The sequence below is a fragment of the Topomyia yanbarensis genome, chromosome 2, assembly GCF_030247195.1.
Source record: "Topomyia yanbarensis strain Yona2022 chromosome 2, ASM3024719v1, whole genome shotgun sequence".
NCBI classification, from domain to species: domain Eukaryota; kingdom Metazoa; phylum Arthropoda; class Insecta; order Diptera; family Culicidae; genus Topomyia; species Topomyia yanbarensis.
Genome location: NC_080671.1, coordinates 6,129,659 through 6,148,040, shown reverse-complemented (window position 1 = coordinate 6,148,040; position 18,382 = coordinate 6,129,659). Strand labels below are relative to the sequence as shown.

The following is an 18,382-nucleotide window of genomic DNA, read 5'->3' as shown; positions in this document are numbered from 1 at the left end:
CCGGACTGCAAAAACCTTAAGGCTGTTCGCAACGCTGATGTATTATATATGGGATATTCTATTTTACATCGCCGACTAAAACAGCTTTCGAGCACTTTTTTGGATCAGTTCTCGATAAACATATGATTACGGCTTAAAAGCCAACTGTCAAAATTCTCTTTGAAAAGAAATTCCGGACAAACCGTTACTCGCCAATCACAGATGTTGGTAGTTAATAAAAGAGAAAAGTTTTCTCTTTCATTAACTGCTGTGAACTGTGTTCGACCAGTAACAGTTTGTCCGGAATTTCCATTCAAAAAGAATTTTAACAGTTGGCTTTTAGGCCGTAATCATATGTTTGTCGAGAGATTTAAAACAGCTCGACTATTCTGTTTTGAATTTCCAACAATTTAAAACACGAATAGAACACTGTTCTAATTTTTTTCATTGGTATATGTGACGACTGACAGCAGAAAAAAAAACAATATGTGTCACATAAGACACAAATAATAACAAAATCAAATAAACAACATTTATAACATGTGGCTAAATCATCGCATTGGGAACACTGTGTTCTAGGTGTATTTTGACAGATTCAAATTATCCGACGGCTTGTCATTTTGAAATAAATTTACATCAGAGCGTTGCGAACAGCCTAACATTAGCCAATGCAGCATCGATCATATGATATCTACAGTTATGTTTTCATGTCAAGTATGATACAATTATGTTTTCAGATTTAGTGGTGTCAGTTTTCAGGAAAATTTATCGAACTGCGCTGTCGCTTTGACGCTGTACCATTTGAGTGTAGCGAGTTGCTTAAAACGAGTACTCTAATCTTGTCAAAGCTTCTCGTATTAACATATTTGTATTTGATCATATCATCGATATAACTCTGGAACTAGGGGCAGATCACTCTAGGAATGTATAACAAATTTGCATCAAATTAAAAAAAATACATTTAATTTCCATTTTTGCATCAACTTTGCACTCCCTCGCACAAAAGTTTGTTTAACAATCGTCCTACGCTGATCCACTTTGTTCGAAGTTGTGTTGAATATAGGGCTAGTTTTTGTAGGGTTTTGACGTCTTACTCGCAACGCAAAATACATGGCACACAACGCAAAATACATTTTGAATTTCTATTTTGATGAAAAGAAATGCATTTAATTTCGCTGATTTTTCAAAATGGATCACAAGTGATCTGCCCCTAGCTCTGGAAACAACTGTCGATCGATTACAGCTTGCATCATTCAATAGGAGCCCTTACACGTGCAATAAAAGCGTCATTACTAAGTAGTGTCATTACTGGAACTGTATGGGAATTCCATCATTACTCGCCCTACACGTTCATTAAGTGACATTACTGCTCAGTAATGACATTACTAACGCCTCGTGTACGGGGTCCTAATGAGTGTAAAAATTTGCAGTGAAGAAATCAAATTAACCCAAAAACTGGGATGGGAAGGCGCGTTTCAAGTTTCTTCAAAACTTAGTGTTCAATAGGGACCCTTACACGCGCAATAAAAGTGTCATTACTAAATAGTGTCATTACTGGAATTGTATGGGAATTCCATCATTACTCGCCTTACACGTTCATTAAAAGTGATATTACTGCTTAGAAATGATATTACTAACGCCTCGTGTACGGGGCCCTAATGAAAACAATTTTCTGGGACCCAGTTTTCAGTTCGAAACCCAGTTTGAAGGTATATAGTATGAATACCAGGCATCCGAAAAACGATTTGAACCTACACACTCAATTCGGTTCGGCAATTTCCCAACATCCGTGTAGTCAGTAAATTTTAGAAATTGATATCTCAGTAATGTGAGATTTGTTTGCTGATTTTCAGTGAAATATTTTCCGAGTCTCAGCTATGAAACGTCACTTTTACTGAGCTTTCACCCAAAATATAAAAATATGCAAAATATTTTAATTATACCCAATATGTACTTGAAATACTTTAAGTACTTGCACATCGCATTCAATACGACGCACTCGAGCCTGCTGGTGCTGGCCCCGCGGTGATTATATTTTAATTTTATGAAAATCAATAAAAATGTCAAAATATACAGTTCATTTTCAAGAAAAACCACAAGACGGCGCCGATGGTTGGGTGGTAGATAAGCGTGACCGCCACTCACCCCAGTTGGTCTGGGTTCAATCTCAGTCGAGGTCGTTGAGATTTTGCTGAGGTGAAAAAAATCTAAGGTCACGCCTTCCTTCGGAAGGGAAGAAAATCCGTTGGTCCCCGGTCCATGAGTTGAATGGTCCTTGAATAGAAATGTACATTGTACATTATTTTCGGCAAATTTGTGACTAAGAGAAACGAAAGCAATAAATTTGAAAGACGGATAGGTATTCTAGAGCAAATATAAACTTAGAACGGAAAACTAGGACCAGGAAGGCTCATATGGACATGATCGAAAAGAAATGTGAAGAATTCTTTGCCTTCTGCTAAGTAGGAGTTGGGCGTTGCACCCAAGACCACCGCATGGTCTATGGTAGAACATGACTCACCATCATGTTTTACTGCCGACGCCGCCATTTCCTTTCGATCATGTCCATATGAGCCTGCCTAGTCCTAGTTTTCCGTTCTAAGTTTATAACTGATTCGCTCTAGAATACCTATCCGTTTTTCAATTTCATTGTTTTCGTTTCTCTTAGTCTCAAATTTGCCGAAAATAGCCAACAAGATCGATACAGTAGAACCTTACGGCAATTAAAACATGGTAACATAACAAGTAAGTTTTAGTGTTATGCTACAATACAAAAACAATTAACTTTAACGTTTTTACAGTAAATTGCAATGTATAATAGACTTTTACAGTGGTGGTTACACACAGAAAAAAATGTTGGTAAAAATAAGTTTTTCACTCTTAGCAAAAAACAACCAACGCATACTCTTAGTTTAAAAATAAAACTTTTGTTTTGAGTACTATTCTTCATTTGATTAAAAGGAAAACTTTTACTTTGATTATTATTCTTGATTAATTTAAAAGTTTTACTTTTAGCCTAATAGTTGGCGTTGGTTGTTTTTTGCTAAGAGCGGAACACTCTTACTTTTACCAATATTTTTTTTTCTGTGTGTATGTATCTTAACATTACAAAAATCAATTTTTCTCCATGCATTTTTTTCGCGAAAACAGTAAAATTTATTGTGAATGCACTATATCAGTTTTTTGCCGAACAGTGAAATTTATTGTTACATGAAATTTTATTGTAAATCTACTGTGAGAACTTGGCATCGAACAATGTTGAAACAGTAATAACTATAATATTTATTGTTTTATGATTGTTTGTAGGGTAAATGCTATTGCAAAATTCTATTAGGAAACGTAGCGGTGATCCAAATATTTAGAGGGATCAATCTAATAATTTAATGTTAATTGAAATAATCGTATTTAGACAAGCGGAAGACTCCAGACAATGAATCACCCTAATAATTGATCAACAAAACAAGACGAAGACGACAGCGACAAGATTGATAAACCGTGATCTTTGTGGGTGGCAAAAAAGCAAACAAGCAAATGTCACGATGAAAACAAAAACAAACGACTGCTGAAAATATTCAGATATTTTATTTTTAAAGCAGTTAATTATTATAACAATTCGAATATTGCATTTATCATTAAGTTTTATGTATTTGAAATCAGTATAGGTTGTGAAAGATCTACATAGCACATCATGTCCATTCACTTATTGTGTCTCACATCCGATGGTGGAGTACCGATTTTTTCCAAAAAGAAGGGAGAGTGCGAAAATGTAAGTTTATCCGGAAATTACTGCACAGTAGTTAGATGATATTGTAAATAAAGTAGAATTAACAAATAACTTGGACACAAATATTATTTTGTATCTTGATGTGATTTCCTAAACTTATCAATAAAACAAATTGCAAATAAATCTGGGATATGAATATAACATTTAACGCTGGGTACTACTGGCTAATATGAAGTGGTGTTGGCACAGTTTATTGGAAGCTTTAATCCGGACGATGGGTTAGTAACTACTATGTGAAGAATTGATGACACTATGTAAGTACAAACTTTTAAATTTCAGCTACCATTCTCTACGATCGCATCTTTGAACGGGGTCCACATGTTTTGCAAATCGCAGAATGTGGACCTTTCAATTACCCATCTGGAGGAAGGGATGATCATTTGGAAGGAGTACGACAACACTCTGATGATGATTGGAATTGCAAAGGGTATCCCGGAGAAGGCGCTTCGCAATTTGATGGACTATTCCTATTATGCTATGGTGTTTTGCGTCGGGATATCTGCTATTAATAAAATAAAAAACATTGATCGCTTCAAGAGGGAACTAAAAAATTGCTATGCCTTGATTGATCAACTTTTAGAGGCCATTGAGAGCGATTTATATCGATTCATTGAAGCCGTTCTTTGTTCGGAGAGCTTGGCAATGCTCGTCAAGCTGAACGAATTCAGTCTCCAGATTGGATCTCCCTTTTGTTCGATACTGGTACGACAAAAGATCGCCTGTGGAACAGAAGGATGGTGGGATCTGGACATAGTAGATCGAAAGTTGCTTACGGTGCTACTGAATGCTTCCAGCACGATTCAACAGGATGTGCCGGTTTTCCTGCCAAAAAAGAGTCCTGGAATTGCGTATCGCTTTATCAGCATTCCCATCACGCAAGGAGTTAGCATTTGTGCTCTTTGCGGTGCGGAACCACCCTACGATAAGTTGCAAACCATGAGCCAACAGTTTTGGATGAACGAGATCGATTTACTGATCACGGCCGAGCAAAATTACCCCAAGAACTACCCTGCCACAATAGAGCTGGACTCTAGCATCCTGGGATTTTTGCTGCTCAACAAGGAACACTCGAAGTTTGTAATATCGAGAAATGTGCACCTGACCAGCGCCGGAAAGAGAACACTGTCCGGCAACCATCGGTTGGATATTTTACGAACCTTCTACCATCAATCGGTGGAAGCGATGGATGATTTGTTTCGCGAGGGTGAAAAGATTGTTAACCTGGAACAGTACTGGTGTTCGGACTATCACAAATGTCATGCCTTGCTGGAAGGGCCGAACATTCTCTGTGTGCTATATACATCGGCAATTCCGACGCCTATTATGAGGTGAGAAGACTTTCGGCATATTTTAGCGTGAATAATGAATATTCTTTTTATTAAAATACATTTTTTCATTTCAATTCCCTTTAAAGTTTTGCTACACTTGTATAATTATTATCCTTCGGTTGCTTGTTAGCCTGGGTATAGTAGTTGTATTGAATATTCTTAACTTCTCTTTTAGGTTAGTAACACAAAAAACACTGAACACGCTAATATCGGATAAGGATGTCTGCTGGTAATTGATTACTATTTCAGCCAAGTGTTTACACATTTTGAGCTTCCTTTTCAAGAGATTATTATTTTAGGTAAGTGTGTCTGTGTAAATTGGAATGATGATAGCAAATAAACCGAGTTGTTCCATCCAGTAACACCTAAGTATGTTTGATTTCCCATCCGGGACTCCTACACTATATCACACGTTCAAACGGAAGAAATACTTTCGATAGTTTAATAACAACCTAAGCGAAAGGTGTTTATTGTCATAGCCCCGAAATTAGAACAGATAGTGGCAAACATTAACAGGAAGAGAAAAGGAACGTGGAAAATTTAACAAATTTGATATTATGCTAAATATTGTTTGATCGTTGTACTACATTTCCCGATCAATTTGATTTCGTCGTCCAACAAATTGTACTAAATTTTTACATATGTATATGAGCTAGTTCCAGGTGAAGGGAGAAAATAGTGATAGATGTAAATAGGAAAACAGACAACGTATCGAACATATTACTACATTTACTAACATGTCCTCTATTTGGCAATATTTTTGATTGATAAATCAATAATACGTTAGCTACATGCTTTTACTTAATGCTTAATGTTGATATATAGATTATTGTCATGCTTAAATGTATCGATAAGTAACCAGAAAATTCAAATATCGTAGCCTGCGGTCGCAATTTATCACTTTGTGTTATGCTCGAAATTTTCGGTAGGTGATGCTATTCATTAAACTTATTGACAAATTATCGATTGGCGTCAAAATCACAATCACTTATGTTCAGCTTCGTTCTTAAGTAGTAGGAATGAATGTTCAATATCTGAAGATAACGTTGTGCGTTCAGCAAACAGCGCAGGAGTTTTTACAGTTATATTATGAATACAGGGGAAAATCAAGGAATTATTGCTTATTAGCATTAGAAAACCGAGGGGATTGTCATAAAATGATATCTAATCTTTCTTATCTTAACAATCGCTGAGGAGAATAATTAGCGTCAAGATTCGCAATGGGGTTTCCGCGGAGGCACGGCTAAAAATGTTTGGTTTGTGTTGCCCTCAACAGAGAGTGTACATTTACAAGCAGGGAAAGTGAAGAATGTGAGCATCCTGAAGATGATGACTATTATATCTGTAGCAACACAAATAAATAATCCAAAAATGTACCACTGAAAAATATGTTGGTAGACAAAATATTCTTCACATTCAGTTATCCAACGTGCTGAAGAATTTTCAAATCCTTTGAAAATAATTATTGCATGTATGACGTTGAGGGGTCATGCGATCAAACTGCATGAAAGTTATATTCTGCTTACAAAATGCATGCTATAGTTTTTAATAGCATTTCAGGATCCACTAAACGGCTTTGATTACTATTTCAGTTCTCAAATAACTGATGTGGATGGTTCTTGTAGTACATTGGGTGTAATAGCGTGTTTTTGTGTGCTGAGATCGAAGTTGGCTTTGATCAAAACTGGACGTGATTTTTCCATCTGTCGTTTTTTTTGCCAAAAAAAATATTGATGCAACGGTTGAGAAAGCGAAGCTCGTCAGCCGTTGCCCTCGCCTTGGTTGCAGCTGCAGGTTCTGTCTTAGCCTCAATTACCTAACAACAATCAATACATGAACATTACCGGTCGGAGAAAACAAACGAAAGTCACCGGATCATTCAAGAGTATGTGGAGAAACATTTGAATTTGGTAAGAACGTTTTAATATATCATTACTACCCATATTTTGATACTGTACGAAATACATGCCAGAATCATCATCCGAAAACCATAGTTCATTTCCTTCCCTACAAATAAAATCCAACGTCCCAAGTACATATGGAGACTGCGTGGGTTACCCGTCTCTCCTCATTCATTCAACTAACATTTCCTTCCCTCTAGCTATTGTAAGAACATGACTAAACTATTGTATAAAAATATTTCACTGTATCAGCCACCCATGATGAGTGCGGTCGTTTTTGCTGCAGAGTTATTTTTGCAGAAAATACAAACTCTCGGTAAAGTATTTTCATGTTTTAAATAGATAGAAGTGAAATATTCCAGGGATGAAGATTTGTATTACATTAAGGACATTATACATGCGAGCCACAACATAGCTGCTACGCCGCACACACCCCTCTCCCCTGCCTAACCATGTATCTGACATGAGCAAATATAAAAAACGTTTTTCAACACGCTAACCTTGCTGGTGTGCCACGAAACTGCTACTTAAGGAAGCTAGAACATTTTCCTATACAATCAATCCGAGTTTTTGTCGGAATGCCATCTGTAGCTCCTATATTGTGCGAAAATATCACCCCTCTTCACTTGGGGTTTCTTTTCGAAACACTTATTTTTCTTCTTCTCGTTTTCATTGTACTTTTTCAAATGCACTTTATTCACACACCACTGCAAAAACACTCGCGAAACTTTAATCGTTTACTAACAAAACTTCAAATTTTCTGCCAATGTGCAGATGACTAAAGGAAAATGTTCGGAAACTCTTATTTGTGCGTTTGAATTTTCACTTCAGATTTCAGTTTTTCTCAATGTAAACAAGCGAGTCGGTGCCTAGCAACGTGGCTTCTACATATCTTCACCTTAACTATTGATGATTTGCGAACCATTCGTGCAAATAAAATATCGATAATTGTGCTCAATTCGCCCCACATGGCGATATTGTCCCATTCTACACGAGGAGTGGTGATGGTCTTTTTCTTCACTTCTTTCAGTGGTCGTTTGAAAGATTTACTGCAAATTTGCTTAGCTTCAAAAAACCATCTGGAAAGATGACCACTAGGCAAGATCAAAGGCGTCTGCAAATCCAAGCGGATCCAATTTGATCGGACCATTCAAGGAAATGCTTCTTGGTAATCGCATTTCGTTCAGGACCTTCGTTTCATTTCGGAAACTCCGCCGCTCGAAGCCATTACATCGGTTAATTATTGTATCCTGTTAATTCCCAACAATTATGGTTAACTTTTAGGGCAAAATACAAGTCACGTCTTACTTAACCTCAGTCGTGCAGAATTCAACTCCTACACGTACTGATTGAGTGTAATTCTTGGCCTGCTGCTACCTGTTTGTTTGTTTTTTTTTTTTTGATTCCAGGATTAGTATTTACCAGAGCTTGGAAAACGAATCAGCTGAAAAAGAACGAACACTCTTCATTCGTTCTTCGCTTCACGAACATACCACCCATTGAACCATTCACCACTGAGCTACGGAGTTGACGGCTTTGGTGCACCACCACCGAGGCTGGTGAACCATTGCTGTTCTATAGTGTAGGTATACGAGCATAGCGTAATAGTACCCGTTGCTCATTCTCTCCCATTCGAAGAGATACCAAACGTTGTGCTCTGTGCATCATTCGTTCTCCATAGCAAGCTGTACATAGGCTAGGCACCCAGATTCTCTTTGCTTGCTGAATGCGAATGTAGGTACGAAAAATGATGCCGCACAGCTGCCCCGGAGGACAGCGCTCATAACGAGAATGTGTTTGTTGTCTTTTATTATTTTTATTCGAGGTGGGTACATTAGACTTCTCCAAATTTTGAAAAAGTTTTGAAATATACATGGGCCAGCTCAGATTTTTGTTCTAGGTGTGAATTGAAAAAACTTTCACCAAATATAACTTAATTTGGACATGATTTAGAGGTTTCTCCAATCAAAAATCGTGTTTTTGCTATGTTTCCATAGTAACAGCTTACACTCTGATTTAATAGGTCCTACATGGCTACATATCATCAAAGGTTGTTCCTTAAACATATCTTAACTTGTTTTAACAGATGAACATAGATTTAATCGCAATAGAAAATTTGTTAAGTGGATTTTTATATAGAAAAGTATATCAAAACCAAGAAAAAATACTACTGATTTTCCTTGGTTGACTGTTGTGCTGTCTTATGACAAGCGCCATTTAGCACATTTCGAGAAAAACGATTTTTGAAGTTTGAGATTGAATATTTTCAAACTTATAAATAGTATAAACAATCCAAAGAAGACAATTGATGCTTCTATCTATTCTGTATTAATCTCTCAAATATTTCGAAGATCGGTTTACTACGTTGCGAGTTTTTACTATGAATGTAAACAAAAGACGCACTCACACGTGTCATAGGCGTGTATTGATGACAAAATTTGTATGACGTGTCATAATCGTGCATGGAAATTTTCCATAAAAAAGTCATCAATTTTTAACTTTTATTCATATCTTTGGGTAAACTGCGTTTTTCTCACAACTCGTGTATTTTTCTTTTGAAAATCTTTATGCCATTGTGTTCCTCAGACATTTTTACACATAAAAACTTCTAAAACTTCAATATAACTTGAGCAAATCCCTAGATACAGTGATTTGAAGCAAAAAACTGACTATTTCTTATCGTGTTTCTCGCTATATCGAAGTAACCAAGCACAATTTCAAAATTTTGAAAACGAGATGCTCAGACAAGTAATGTGGCATATCTAACTCAGTTTACCCCAAAATGGCGTTTGTCATAAGATAGCATAACAGCGACGATATGTGTTGGGCTGAATCATCTGAGGAACCAACATCCAAAAGAACTGATAAAATGCATATCGATGTTTGAATATCCACGATTTCCCTAAATTTATAAAGCATCGTGAACGCAAGTTCAAATTTTTTCCCCTCAAACCTCAACAGAATCAAATTAGCGGTACCTGTTGCCTAATGTCAGTTCCACAAGCCATATGTTCTTAAGGTTGAACAGAGAATAGGCAAAAATCGAAAGCGAAAAAAGTAGTTTTTCCCCACAACGTGTGTTACATCTTCATAAAAATCAATCAGTTTATGTAAAATGTTGCTAAAGTACTGCTGATTGAGTTTTATGAAGATCTAACACACGGCGTGGGAAAAAAACTCCTCTTTTCGTTTTCGATTTTTGCCCATTCTCTGTCCAACCTTAACTGACGTAGCGAAGAACGCTGAAAACCGCTAATATGTCCAGATGAATTTTATATTCAGATTCAGCATTACACAATGAAATTGAATGATTTAACAGCTTGTATGTTCGTGAACCAATTCCACCAAATAACCAACCAAGCAAAGAGGGAGCACTATTCAAGAGAGAAGAGAATACTGATATACTCTCTTTCAATGGTACTCACAACTGTTCATTGTAATGATACGTGCTTATGCAAGCATGTGTGGATATATTCGTTCCTGTTTCTGTTTCCTCGTGTTGTTGCTTCGGTATCCATAGCGGCAATTCATTCGGTTGGGGTGAAGGCAAGCGTTTTACTGAACTGTATTTTGGTTCGTTCGGATTGAATTTGAATGAATGGTGAAAGCTCTGGATTTACGTAAACTCTTCTTCTTTTCTTCTATTTTAGCAACAAATCTGTTTCAAATTGAGGACGGTTGGTAGAAAGTTGAATCACCTCAAAATTGGCTGGGTCTCTAATCACCCAGTGGTTGCTTCGTCCTGGATAGACTTTGGAAAATAATTGTTAATGTTTACAAGTTAAAGGTTGAAAATAAACTGAACTTGACCTTACTAAGGGTGCTTCTTTTATAGCGTTGGTGGTGGTAGTTGGTACCAGTACATTCAAAGGTGGGTTTACCTTTCGGTGGGCTCACTTAACAGATGATACAGATTTCGGTTGATTGCGTTCAGTGGGAAGAAGGGAGATTTTGTTGATAGGGCGGCGATAGGATGAGTCATCGACGAACACATGGACCGATCTCACTAGCCCATCTTCGCCTGGATTAACATCTGTGGTTTTCCCCAACTTCCAGTGGAATGGTGAGAGCAGAACCATCATGTCGATGCTGAATTGATTTTGACGTTCTCTACAATATGTTTGAGATGTTTTGGCGGGCTTGACCGCCGCTTTCCAAAGTCATCCAAACTCGCGGGGCGTCCGGCGGGACAAAGTGCCACTCGATTTCTCGTGAGTGGCAAAACTACTCGATGCGTTGGACCGCTTGCTGATCACGAAACTGGTTGTAGAGCTCATGCGTCTCTTGTCGCCAGCCTCGCAGTCTTCGAAGGGTCCGCAGGTCGTCCTCTATCCGGTCGATCCACCGTGCTCGCTGTACGCCCCGTCTTCTTGTTCCTGTAGGATTGCCCTCAAGAACCATCTTCACCGCAAACGTCCCATTTTTGCGGTATGTGCGATGGATGGTTCTTCCAGTAGCTGATGCAACTCATGGTTCATTCGCCTGCGCCACGTTCCGTCTTCCATCTGCACGCCACCGTAGATAGTATGCAACACCTTTCGTTCGAAAACTCCAAGGGCGCGTTGGTCCTCCACGAGCATAGTCCAGGTCTCGTGGTCGTAGAGGACCACCGGTCTAATCAGCGTCTTGTAGATAATCAACTTCGTGCGGCAGCGAACGGAGCGTCCTCCGGAGTCAAAAGTAGGCACGATTTCCCACCAAGATCCGTCTCTGAATTTCTCTGCTGGTATCATTGTCGGCGGTTACCAGTGAGCCCAAATACACGAATTCGTCGACCATCTCGATTTCGTCCCCATCAATCCGAACTCGGGATAGGAGGTTCACATTGTCGTCTCTAGAACCGTATCATGTATTTTGTCTTCGAAACGTTGATGGCAAGTCCAATCCTGCTGGCTTCAGCCTTCAGTCTGATGTACGTTTCCGACATCGTCTCAAAGTTCCGTGCCATTATGTCAATTTCGTCGGCGAAACCAAGAAGCTGGACGAACTTCCTGAAGATCGTGCCACTCGTGTCTATCCCCGCTTTCCTTATTACACCTTCTAACGCAACGTTGGACAGCAGGCACGATAGACCATCACCTTGCCGTAACCCTCTTCGAGATTCAAAGGGACTCGAGTGTCCCTGATACTCGAACAACGCACATCATCCGATCCATCGTCGCTTTGACTAATCGTGTTAGCTTATCCGGAAAACCGTACTCGTGCGTTATCTTCCATAGCTGATCTCGATCGATTGTGTCATATGCCGATTTCAAATCGATGAACGGATGATGTGTTAGCACGTTGTATTCGCGGCACTTCTTCAGAACCTGCCGAATCGCGAATATTTGGTCCGTGGTGGCGCGGGAACCCATGAATCCCACTTGGTAGTGCCCCACGACCTCCCTTGCAAATGGTGACAATCGGCGGCAAAAAATTTGGAAGAGAACCTTGTAGGCGACGCTAAGTAGTGTGATCGCGCGGTAGTTGCAGCCATCCAACTTGTCATCCTTTTTGTAGATTGAGCAAACGACACCCTCCATCAATGGCTATCCTCATCGTGATCATCCTTTTTATTCCCGCCATCATTCACTAAAAATGAATGATCAACCGGCATTGTTTTGCGAATGCGTCATTTTTCCGTACAAAATGGCAAGCGATGTTGTGCCCAGGAAGGAACACGTTCGAATACGTCAGAACAACATAAAGCTTCTTTCCGTCTGCTCGGTATGTATAGAAACGAACAGGTTCCGGCACATCAGCACAGGTGGCATCTTGTCGTAGGCGATAGGTACAGAAACAGAGCTAGTTAGGATCGGTTGACACCTCAATCGGCATTATCGTGGCCGCATAATCATGTATTTGTTATTTTCAGGTTACTCGATCTTACGCCGCTAGTTTCTAGTTTCCATGATCGCCCGCCACCGCAGGTTCTCTGCTGAGCATAACTCTAGCTCGTCTCTCTTCCAGCATTCACACTACATGTCCAGACCACTACAATTTGCTGTGTTTTATCAACATATTGATATACTTGGTACAGATCGTGGGCCATGCGTCTGCATCATTCTCCATTTTCTACTGTGCCGCCAAGTATTAAACGCGGAATTAATTTCTCAAACACACCAAGCACTCGATGACCTGTTTCCTTCAATTTCCGTGCCTCATGGCCATATAAAGCAACAGGGAGTGTCAGAATATACGCCCTTCGCATCTATGTAAACAATGTAAAATCCCAATCGAAGTCGCAACACTCGCAGCTAACATCGTTATCACATGCCACTAGTTTATCGATCGACTTCCACCTCGGAACCAACACCATTCGGACTGCCTCGTTCTTTATCAGCTACCTTGTACTATGTCTTGTCAGTGATTATAGTTAGTTCGATTTTCGCTGCCTCCTTTTTAAAAGGCAAAACTACTCTTCCACTGTTCTGCGATCAAAGCCAGTGATGCCGATGTCGTATGCAAAGCCAAAGTGCGTGTGAGATCTGATGATGAAGATCCCATTCCTTTGTACACAAAATCTTCGTATAGCACCCTCTAGCGCTATGTTAATAGATTACTGCTTCAAACCCTATTTTGACGCTTGATTTTGACCCATCCAGTGTCACACGAATCTGCTTAATAAGTTTTGTCCGAAAACCATGCTCAGGCATTATCTGTCACAGTACGTTTTCTTTCACTGAATCGCACACCACCTCAAAATTCACAAACAGATGGTGAGTCCGCAAATTATCCATAATTTGTCACAGGGTTAACATTTGAACGACGGATCGTCCTTCTCGAAATCCGCTTAGTATCCGCCAACAAAGGATCCTGTCAACCGGCGCAGTCTGCTAAACAGAACAGGAAAGAATACCTTTTATGCAGCATTGAGGATCCTTATGCCTCGATAGTTATTACACAGTTTGTGACCCTTCTTGAAGATAGGGCATATGAGACAGAAGGACTCTCGATCGCCTCGAAAGCTGCTGATATTTGCAGCAGACTTGAGCAGGTAAGTGGAACGTTGGATAGTGACCAAGAAACATAGGCTGCGAAGAAAAACACGAACAATTAATAGAAAAGAAGAAGTGCAAAAGCACTGTGCCACCTGAAGCAATATGTACTGTTTTGTAATTTTCTTCTTCTTAACCCCCTGAAATGCATGTGATAGACAGATAAATCTATTAGAAATTCCGACAATGCACGCATGAAAACAGGTAAGAGTTTTGACCCACTGAATAACATAATTCTTCAGAGAGACAAATCATCCTCGCGGATAATGTTCCTGTAGGAAACGTGTCCCCAATCGATATGTCTGTAGCTGATACAACACAAAAAGTGCTGCTGATTCTAATATTTTATGAACACTCATTCAACCTACTCGAGTTTATAACACATCAATAACTACATAGCTTCTTTTGAATATGTTGGCTTTTGCGGCCAAATAATGCTTATATTTAATACTAATTCCTTGATAAAGTAATTCACTGAGTTACGAAATCATTGCATCACTTGACTATGTACATACAAATGTATATTTGTAAACTTTCTACGCTCACTTTCATTGAGAACACTCATCACTAATGCAGTTCATTTCTAACGCATCGCTGTCTTCTGCATACCTCATAATGAATACATTAAAATCAAACTAAAATTTATAATCACACTCAGAGTTTGAAATGTCGCACATTTGTTCCACTTCGGTCTGAACTGCATCTACCTTTCTACTTCTCCTTTTGTGTTTGCTCTAAATGTATAAATATATAATATATGTAGCAGCATACTGTACAATTTTCGATTATCACAAATCGAAGAAAGCTCCCCTGCAACCCTGTGCAGAGTCCTAGTTTAGTGCAGATTCGGGTTCAAGATCTGCGCTACGCTCGTGTACGTCCCGAACACGAACCCACAGATACCGAATGCCATGATGGCGATATCCTTCCACAGGATCCAGTACCGTTTGCCCAAACCATCAGGCCAGAATGTGACGATTTCGATCAGTGGCGGAAAGATCAGTGCCAGAGTTGAGCTACTTACCGCTCCGACCAGAGAGATCACTGCACCCAGATTGGGGATCATGGCCGCGAGGAGAAACGTGAACACAACCAAACCGACACGTGCCAGATACTCACCGATCTGTTGCGATTGTTCCGAGTGCAGACGGCGCTTGATCACGGGTTGCAGAATAGTCATTGGTACGTAGAATTGCAAACCGTAGGAGAAAAAGATGGCTAGGGCCATCATTATACGCACCAGTTGGGCAACACTAAAAATGAGATTTGTTATTAAAACATCGATTCAGATTGGTTTCCATAGTTATACTTACAATTGATCCCCGGGTAAGTTAAGTGTGATGCTGCCCTGTACATCTTCACCGTATTTTAGATAACCGAAAAAGCCAACGGCTGTGTAAAGGCAGGCCACGATCACCATTCCTGTGTTGAGAACACCCGTCATACCGCCAAAGTCGTCCGGTGTTTTCATATTATTTTCTAGCGGAAGCACGATTCCGATGCCCTCGAAAGCATACACGGCTGTACCGAAGTAGAGGGGAAGTTGAGCCCAAGATGAAAACGGTTTTACGGTGTGAGTGTTTGGTAGATCTTGGAGGATGTAGTAGAAGGTGCATGTAAGGCCTAGAATAAAAATTGTTATTATCAAATACAGACTATGGTCACATTTACCGAAATTACCTGCAACAGTCAGGAAGGTTGCTATCAGCGAAATTGGCGTCAAATACTTAAGATTCTTAACCAAGTTCAACAGTACCATCGGTATCAGCATTAGCAACAGATAGATCCTTGTGTCCAGATCGAAGTAATAATGCGCCACAACTTCGCGAATGTTCGCTGCCACGAACACGAAATACACGCAGCAAAATCCGAGCTGGGTTATCACCAGGAACATATTGATGATATTTCGCGCCATCGATGAATACCTCCGTAACCCAATTGGTCCGCACTCGAACGAACGGTGGCAAACCTCGGCAAAGCTTAGCGATGGTACCTGTAACCGTCGGCACAGCTCGTGGGAGCATTTCACCAGTATATGCATACAGTGGGTACAAATCACACCCATCATCAGCGTTCCGAACAGACCGACATAGAGACCGGCATTTTTGAACGCATCCGGCATCGCCAGGATGCCGGTGCCAACGTTACCCTTCAGCAGGTGAATCATCGTGTCCAGATTGGTCGTCGGATGTTCCAACGTTCGGTGCATCGACGGATCGTATGTTTCATTGGACGATCCGTACGTCTGATCGTCCTTGTTTAGCGTCATGTTATCACTGTCGTTGATCACATCGATGATCATGTTCTCCGGCGAAGATCGCATGTCCGGCCGGGCCAACAAATGTTGATGCTCATTTTGCGAAGAATCCAACGAATTGTCCGAACCGCCCAGCAGTGGCTCTCGATCGGTGGGTTTCATCCTTCGCGAACTCTGTGCGGGAGGAATATTGATTAGGTCATACGATTGCGATAATGCAAAGTAGGGGTATAAGGTACGGTTAGGTTGAAAACCATTGGAAGGGTTGTGCATGTTTCACCGATGTGTTTAGTCAATAAATTCTGGCGTTAGCAGGTTCAGGCAGGTGTTAGAAGACTATACCAAATCTAGTTGTTTAGTGACTACCATTAGCGGATTGTGACAAGTGCCAGGTGATTTCTAAATAGATATAAACAGATTTTTTTTCGAAGAGTGACTTGAACGGCACAGTACTTTATATGGAAACTGGTTATTAGTGCTCTATCCAGCGAGGCTACTGACAAAATGTTTGATATATGCCCTAAAGCGAACCGTTTTCGAGATATTCCATTTTTTTTAAGAAAATATACTTATTGATTAGCAAAATACTCAAAATACCCAAAAATAAAAAATAAAAAAGCCATATATAGTCGTCATTTGACAACTTTCTGCGATATTTCTTTGACTGATAAAGTAACATACAAAAATTTGTACATCATCCGACAGCCAGTTTGCTGGACGATATCGTTTGATCGGGTATTCGTAAGCATAAACATGACACGTGCCTTTCATATTTGTTACCGCATAGTAAAATACTCGGTACTATGATATTTTTGTCATCGATCACAGCAACCGAGCAATGTACGTGCCTTGTTTACTTTTACAAGCACCCGGATTCCATCAAAACCTATCGTACAGTGAAGTTTGCATTAGCTAGGAAGAAATTTACCGAAACAATCATTGTAAGAATTTGAAAGAAGATATGAAAACGTGTATTTTTTGTCTGCAGCAGAAGTTCGGAGCTTGATTTGAGTAGCATCTGGAAGGTCTGCCTTAACTCATTCACGACGGTGGTGTGATTCTGATGGTGGTAACCTGGGAGGGAGAAACAGACACTACGCACGAAGTGTAAATATTAGCACTTGTCAAGAAGCAAGAAAACTTTCGACAGCCAAAATCAATCAAGGTGGGCGACGCATAAATGAGCAAATTTCTTTTTGCGTGTCATTGATGCAAGCGTGTTACCGGCACATGACTTCAATCGTGTGATGGAAAGGACAGTATAAAATCAGTGAAAGTTTTTTTCCCGGGTGCTTTACATTGATTTGAAGATAAAGTCAGACGACAGTTTGCTTCCAGTACTCGAATGAAATGGGTCAAATTTCGGAACGATGTGTCTAATCTTATACTTTTAAAATAAGATTTTTGTGCCGTTCTTCTCCTTCATTCACGGTTTCCTAAAAAATTGCTTAAACTGAATATTAAAAACCGATACAACATTAAATTCAATCTGAAAAATAGAATTTAATTTTATAAAAATTTAACTAACAGAATCCTTGAATAAGGAAACTCGCCGGTAGAGGCATGTTTATCTGATTTGTGAAATGTTGACCAATGCATAGGTATTTGATAGGTAGATATATATAGGTACGGCTGCAGCCTTGGAACGTAAATATCCATATAATGAAATAAACGAAAAAACGTATGATATAACATGTTTTCGTTTTTATATTTCCCCTTTATTTACTACTGAAAAATATTGCCATCCTAAATAAAGTACAGAAAACTGTTTCCACCTTTCTCTTTACATCATCAAACAATTTTAACCGTCGAACTGTCAAATTTAGCCAAGGTTATTTTGCAAATAACTTTCGAAGTGTAAGATTTTAACTAATAGATAGAAATGGAATTTTTTCATGATTCTGATCATCAGATTAAGCTGCATGAGCACTCGAGCATTAAAAATATTATGTCGATGTCAAACTTCACGTCGAAGTAACTTGCCAATTTTTTTTCGAAACTTTGTTTATATTTATTAGCATGCATCTAAGCCGTTGATGATTTTCATTTTCGCAGTATACTCTCAAAAGAAACTTTAAACTGGAGAACCATCAAATCTGACTAGCAAGGTGTCACTCATTCTAAAATTGTTAAATCAGTCACAAATTTTTAAAACT

The 18,382-nt window shown here is 39.4% G+C and overlaps 2 protein-coding genes across 9 annotated transcripts in view; one reads left to right on the top strand and one right to left on the bottom strand.

Annotated features, from left to right (window-relative positions):
* The first annotated feature begins 3,518 nt into the window (after positions 1–3,518).
* LOC131684290 (protein fuzzy homolog) lies at positions 3,519–5,419 on the top strand. Of its 4 annotated transcripts, none has more exons than XM_058967019.1 (4): positions 3,519–3,745; positions 3,939–3,981; positions 4,043–5,091; positions 5,267–5,419. In XM_058967019.1, exons 3-4 carry the CDS (start codon positions 4,082–4,084, stop codon positions 5,322–5,324), a joined length of 1,068 nt encoding a protein of 355 aa, XP_058823002.1. In that variant the 5' UTR covers positions 3,519–3,745; positions 3,939–3,981; positions 4,043–4,081; the 3' UTR covers positions 5,325–5,419. The 4 variants fall into 4 exon arrangements, with proteins under 4 accessions (XP_058823002.1, XP_058823000.1, XP_058822999.1 ...); XM_058967016.1 differs by lacking the exon at positions 3,939–3,981 and having other exon boundaries at positions 3,535–3,574; positions 3,642–3,745; XM_058967018.1 differs by having other exon boundaries at positions 3,556–3,574; positions 3,642–3,981.
* Positions 5,420–14,271: 8,852 nt separating this feature from the next.
* The window catches only part of LOC131684289 (proton-coupled amino acid transporter-like protein CG1139), a 63,492-nt gene continuing 59,381 nt past the window's right edge, over positions 14,272–18,382 (bottom strand). For all 5 annotated transcript variants that reach the window (XM_058967012.1, XM_058967013.1, XM_058967014.1 and 2 more), the window contains 3 exons: positions 15,650–16,400; positions 15,283–15,592; positions 14,272–15,222 (listed from right to left, as the gene is read on the bottom strand). In XM_058967012.1, the coding sequence (XP_058822995.1) occupies positions 14,805–15,222; positions 15,283–15,592; positions 15,650–16,400 (1,479 nt within the window). In that variant the 3' untranslated portion in view covers positions 14,272–14,804. The remainder of the gene's footprint in view (positions 15,223–15,282; positions 15,593–15,649; positions 16,401–18,382) is intronic.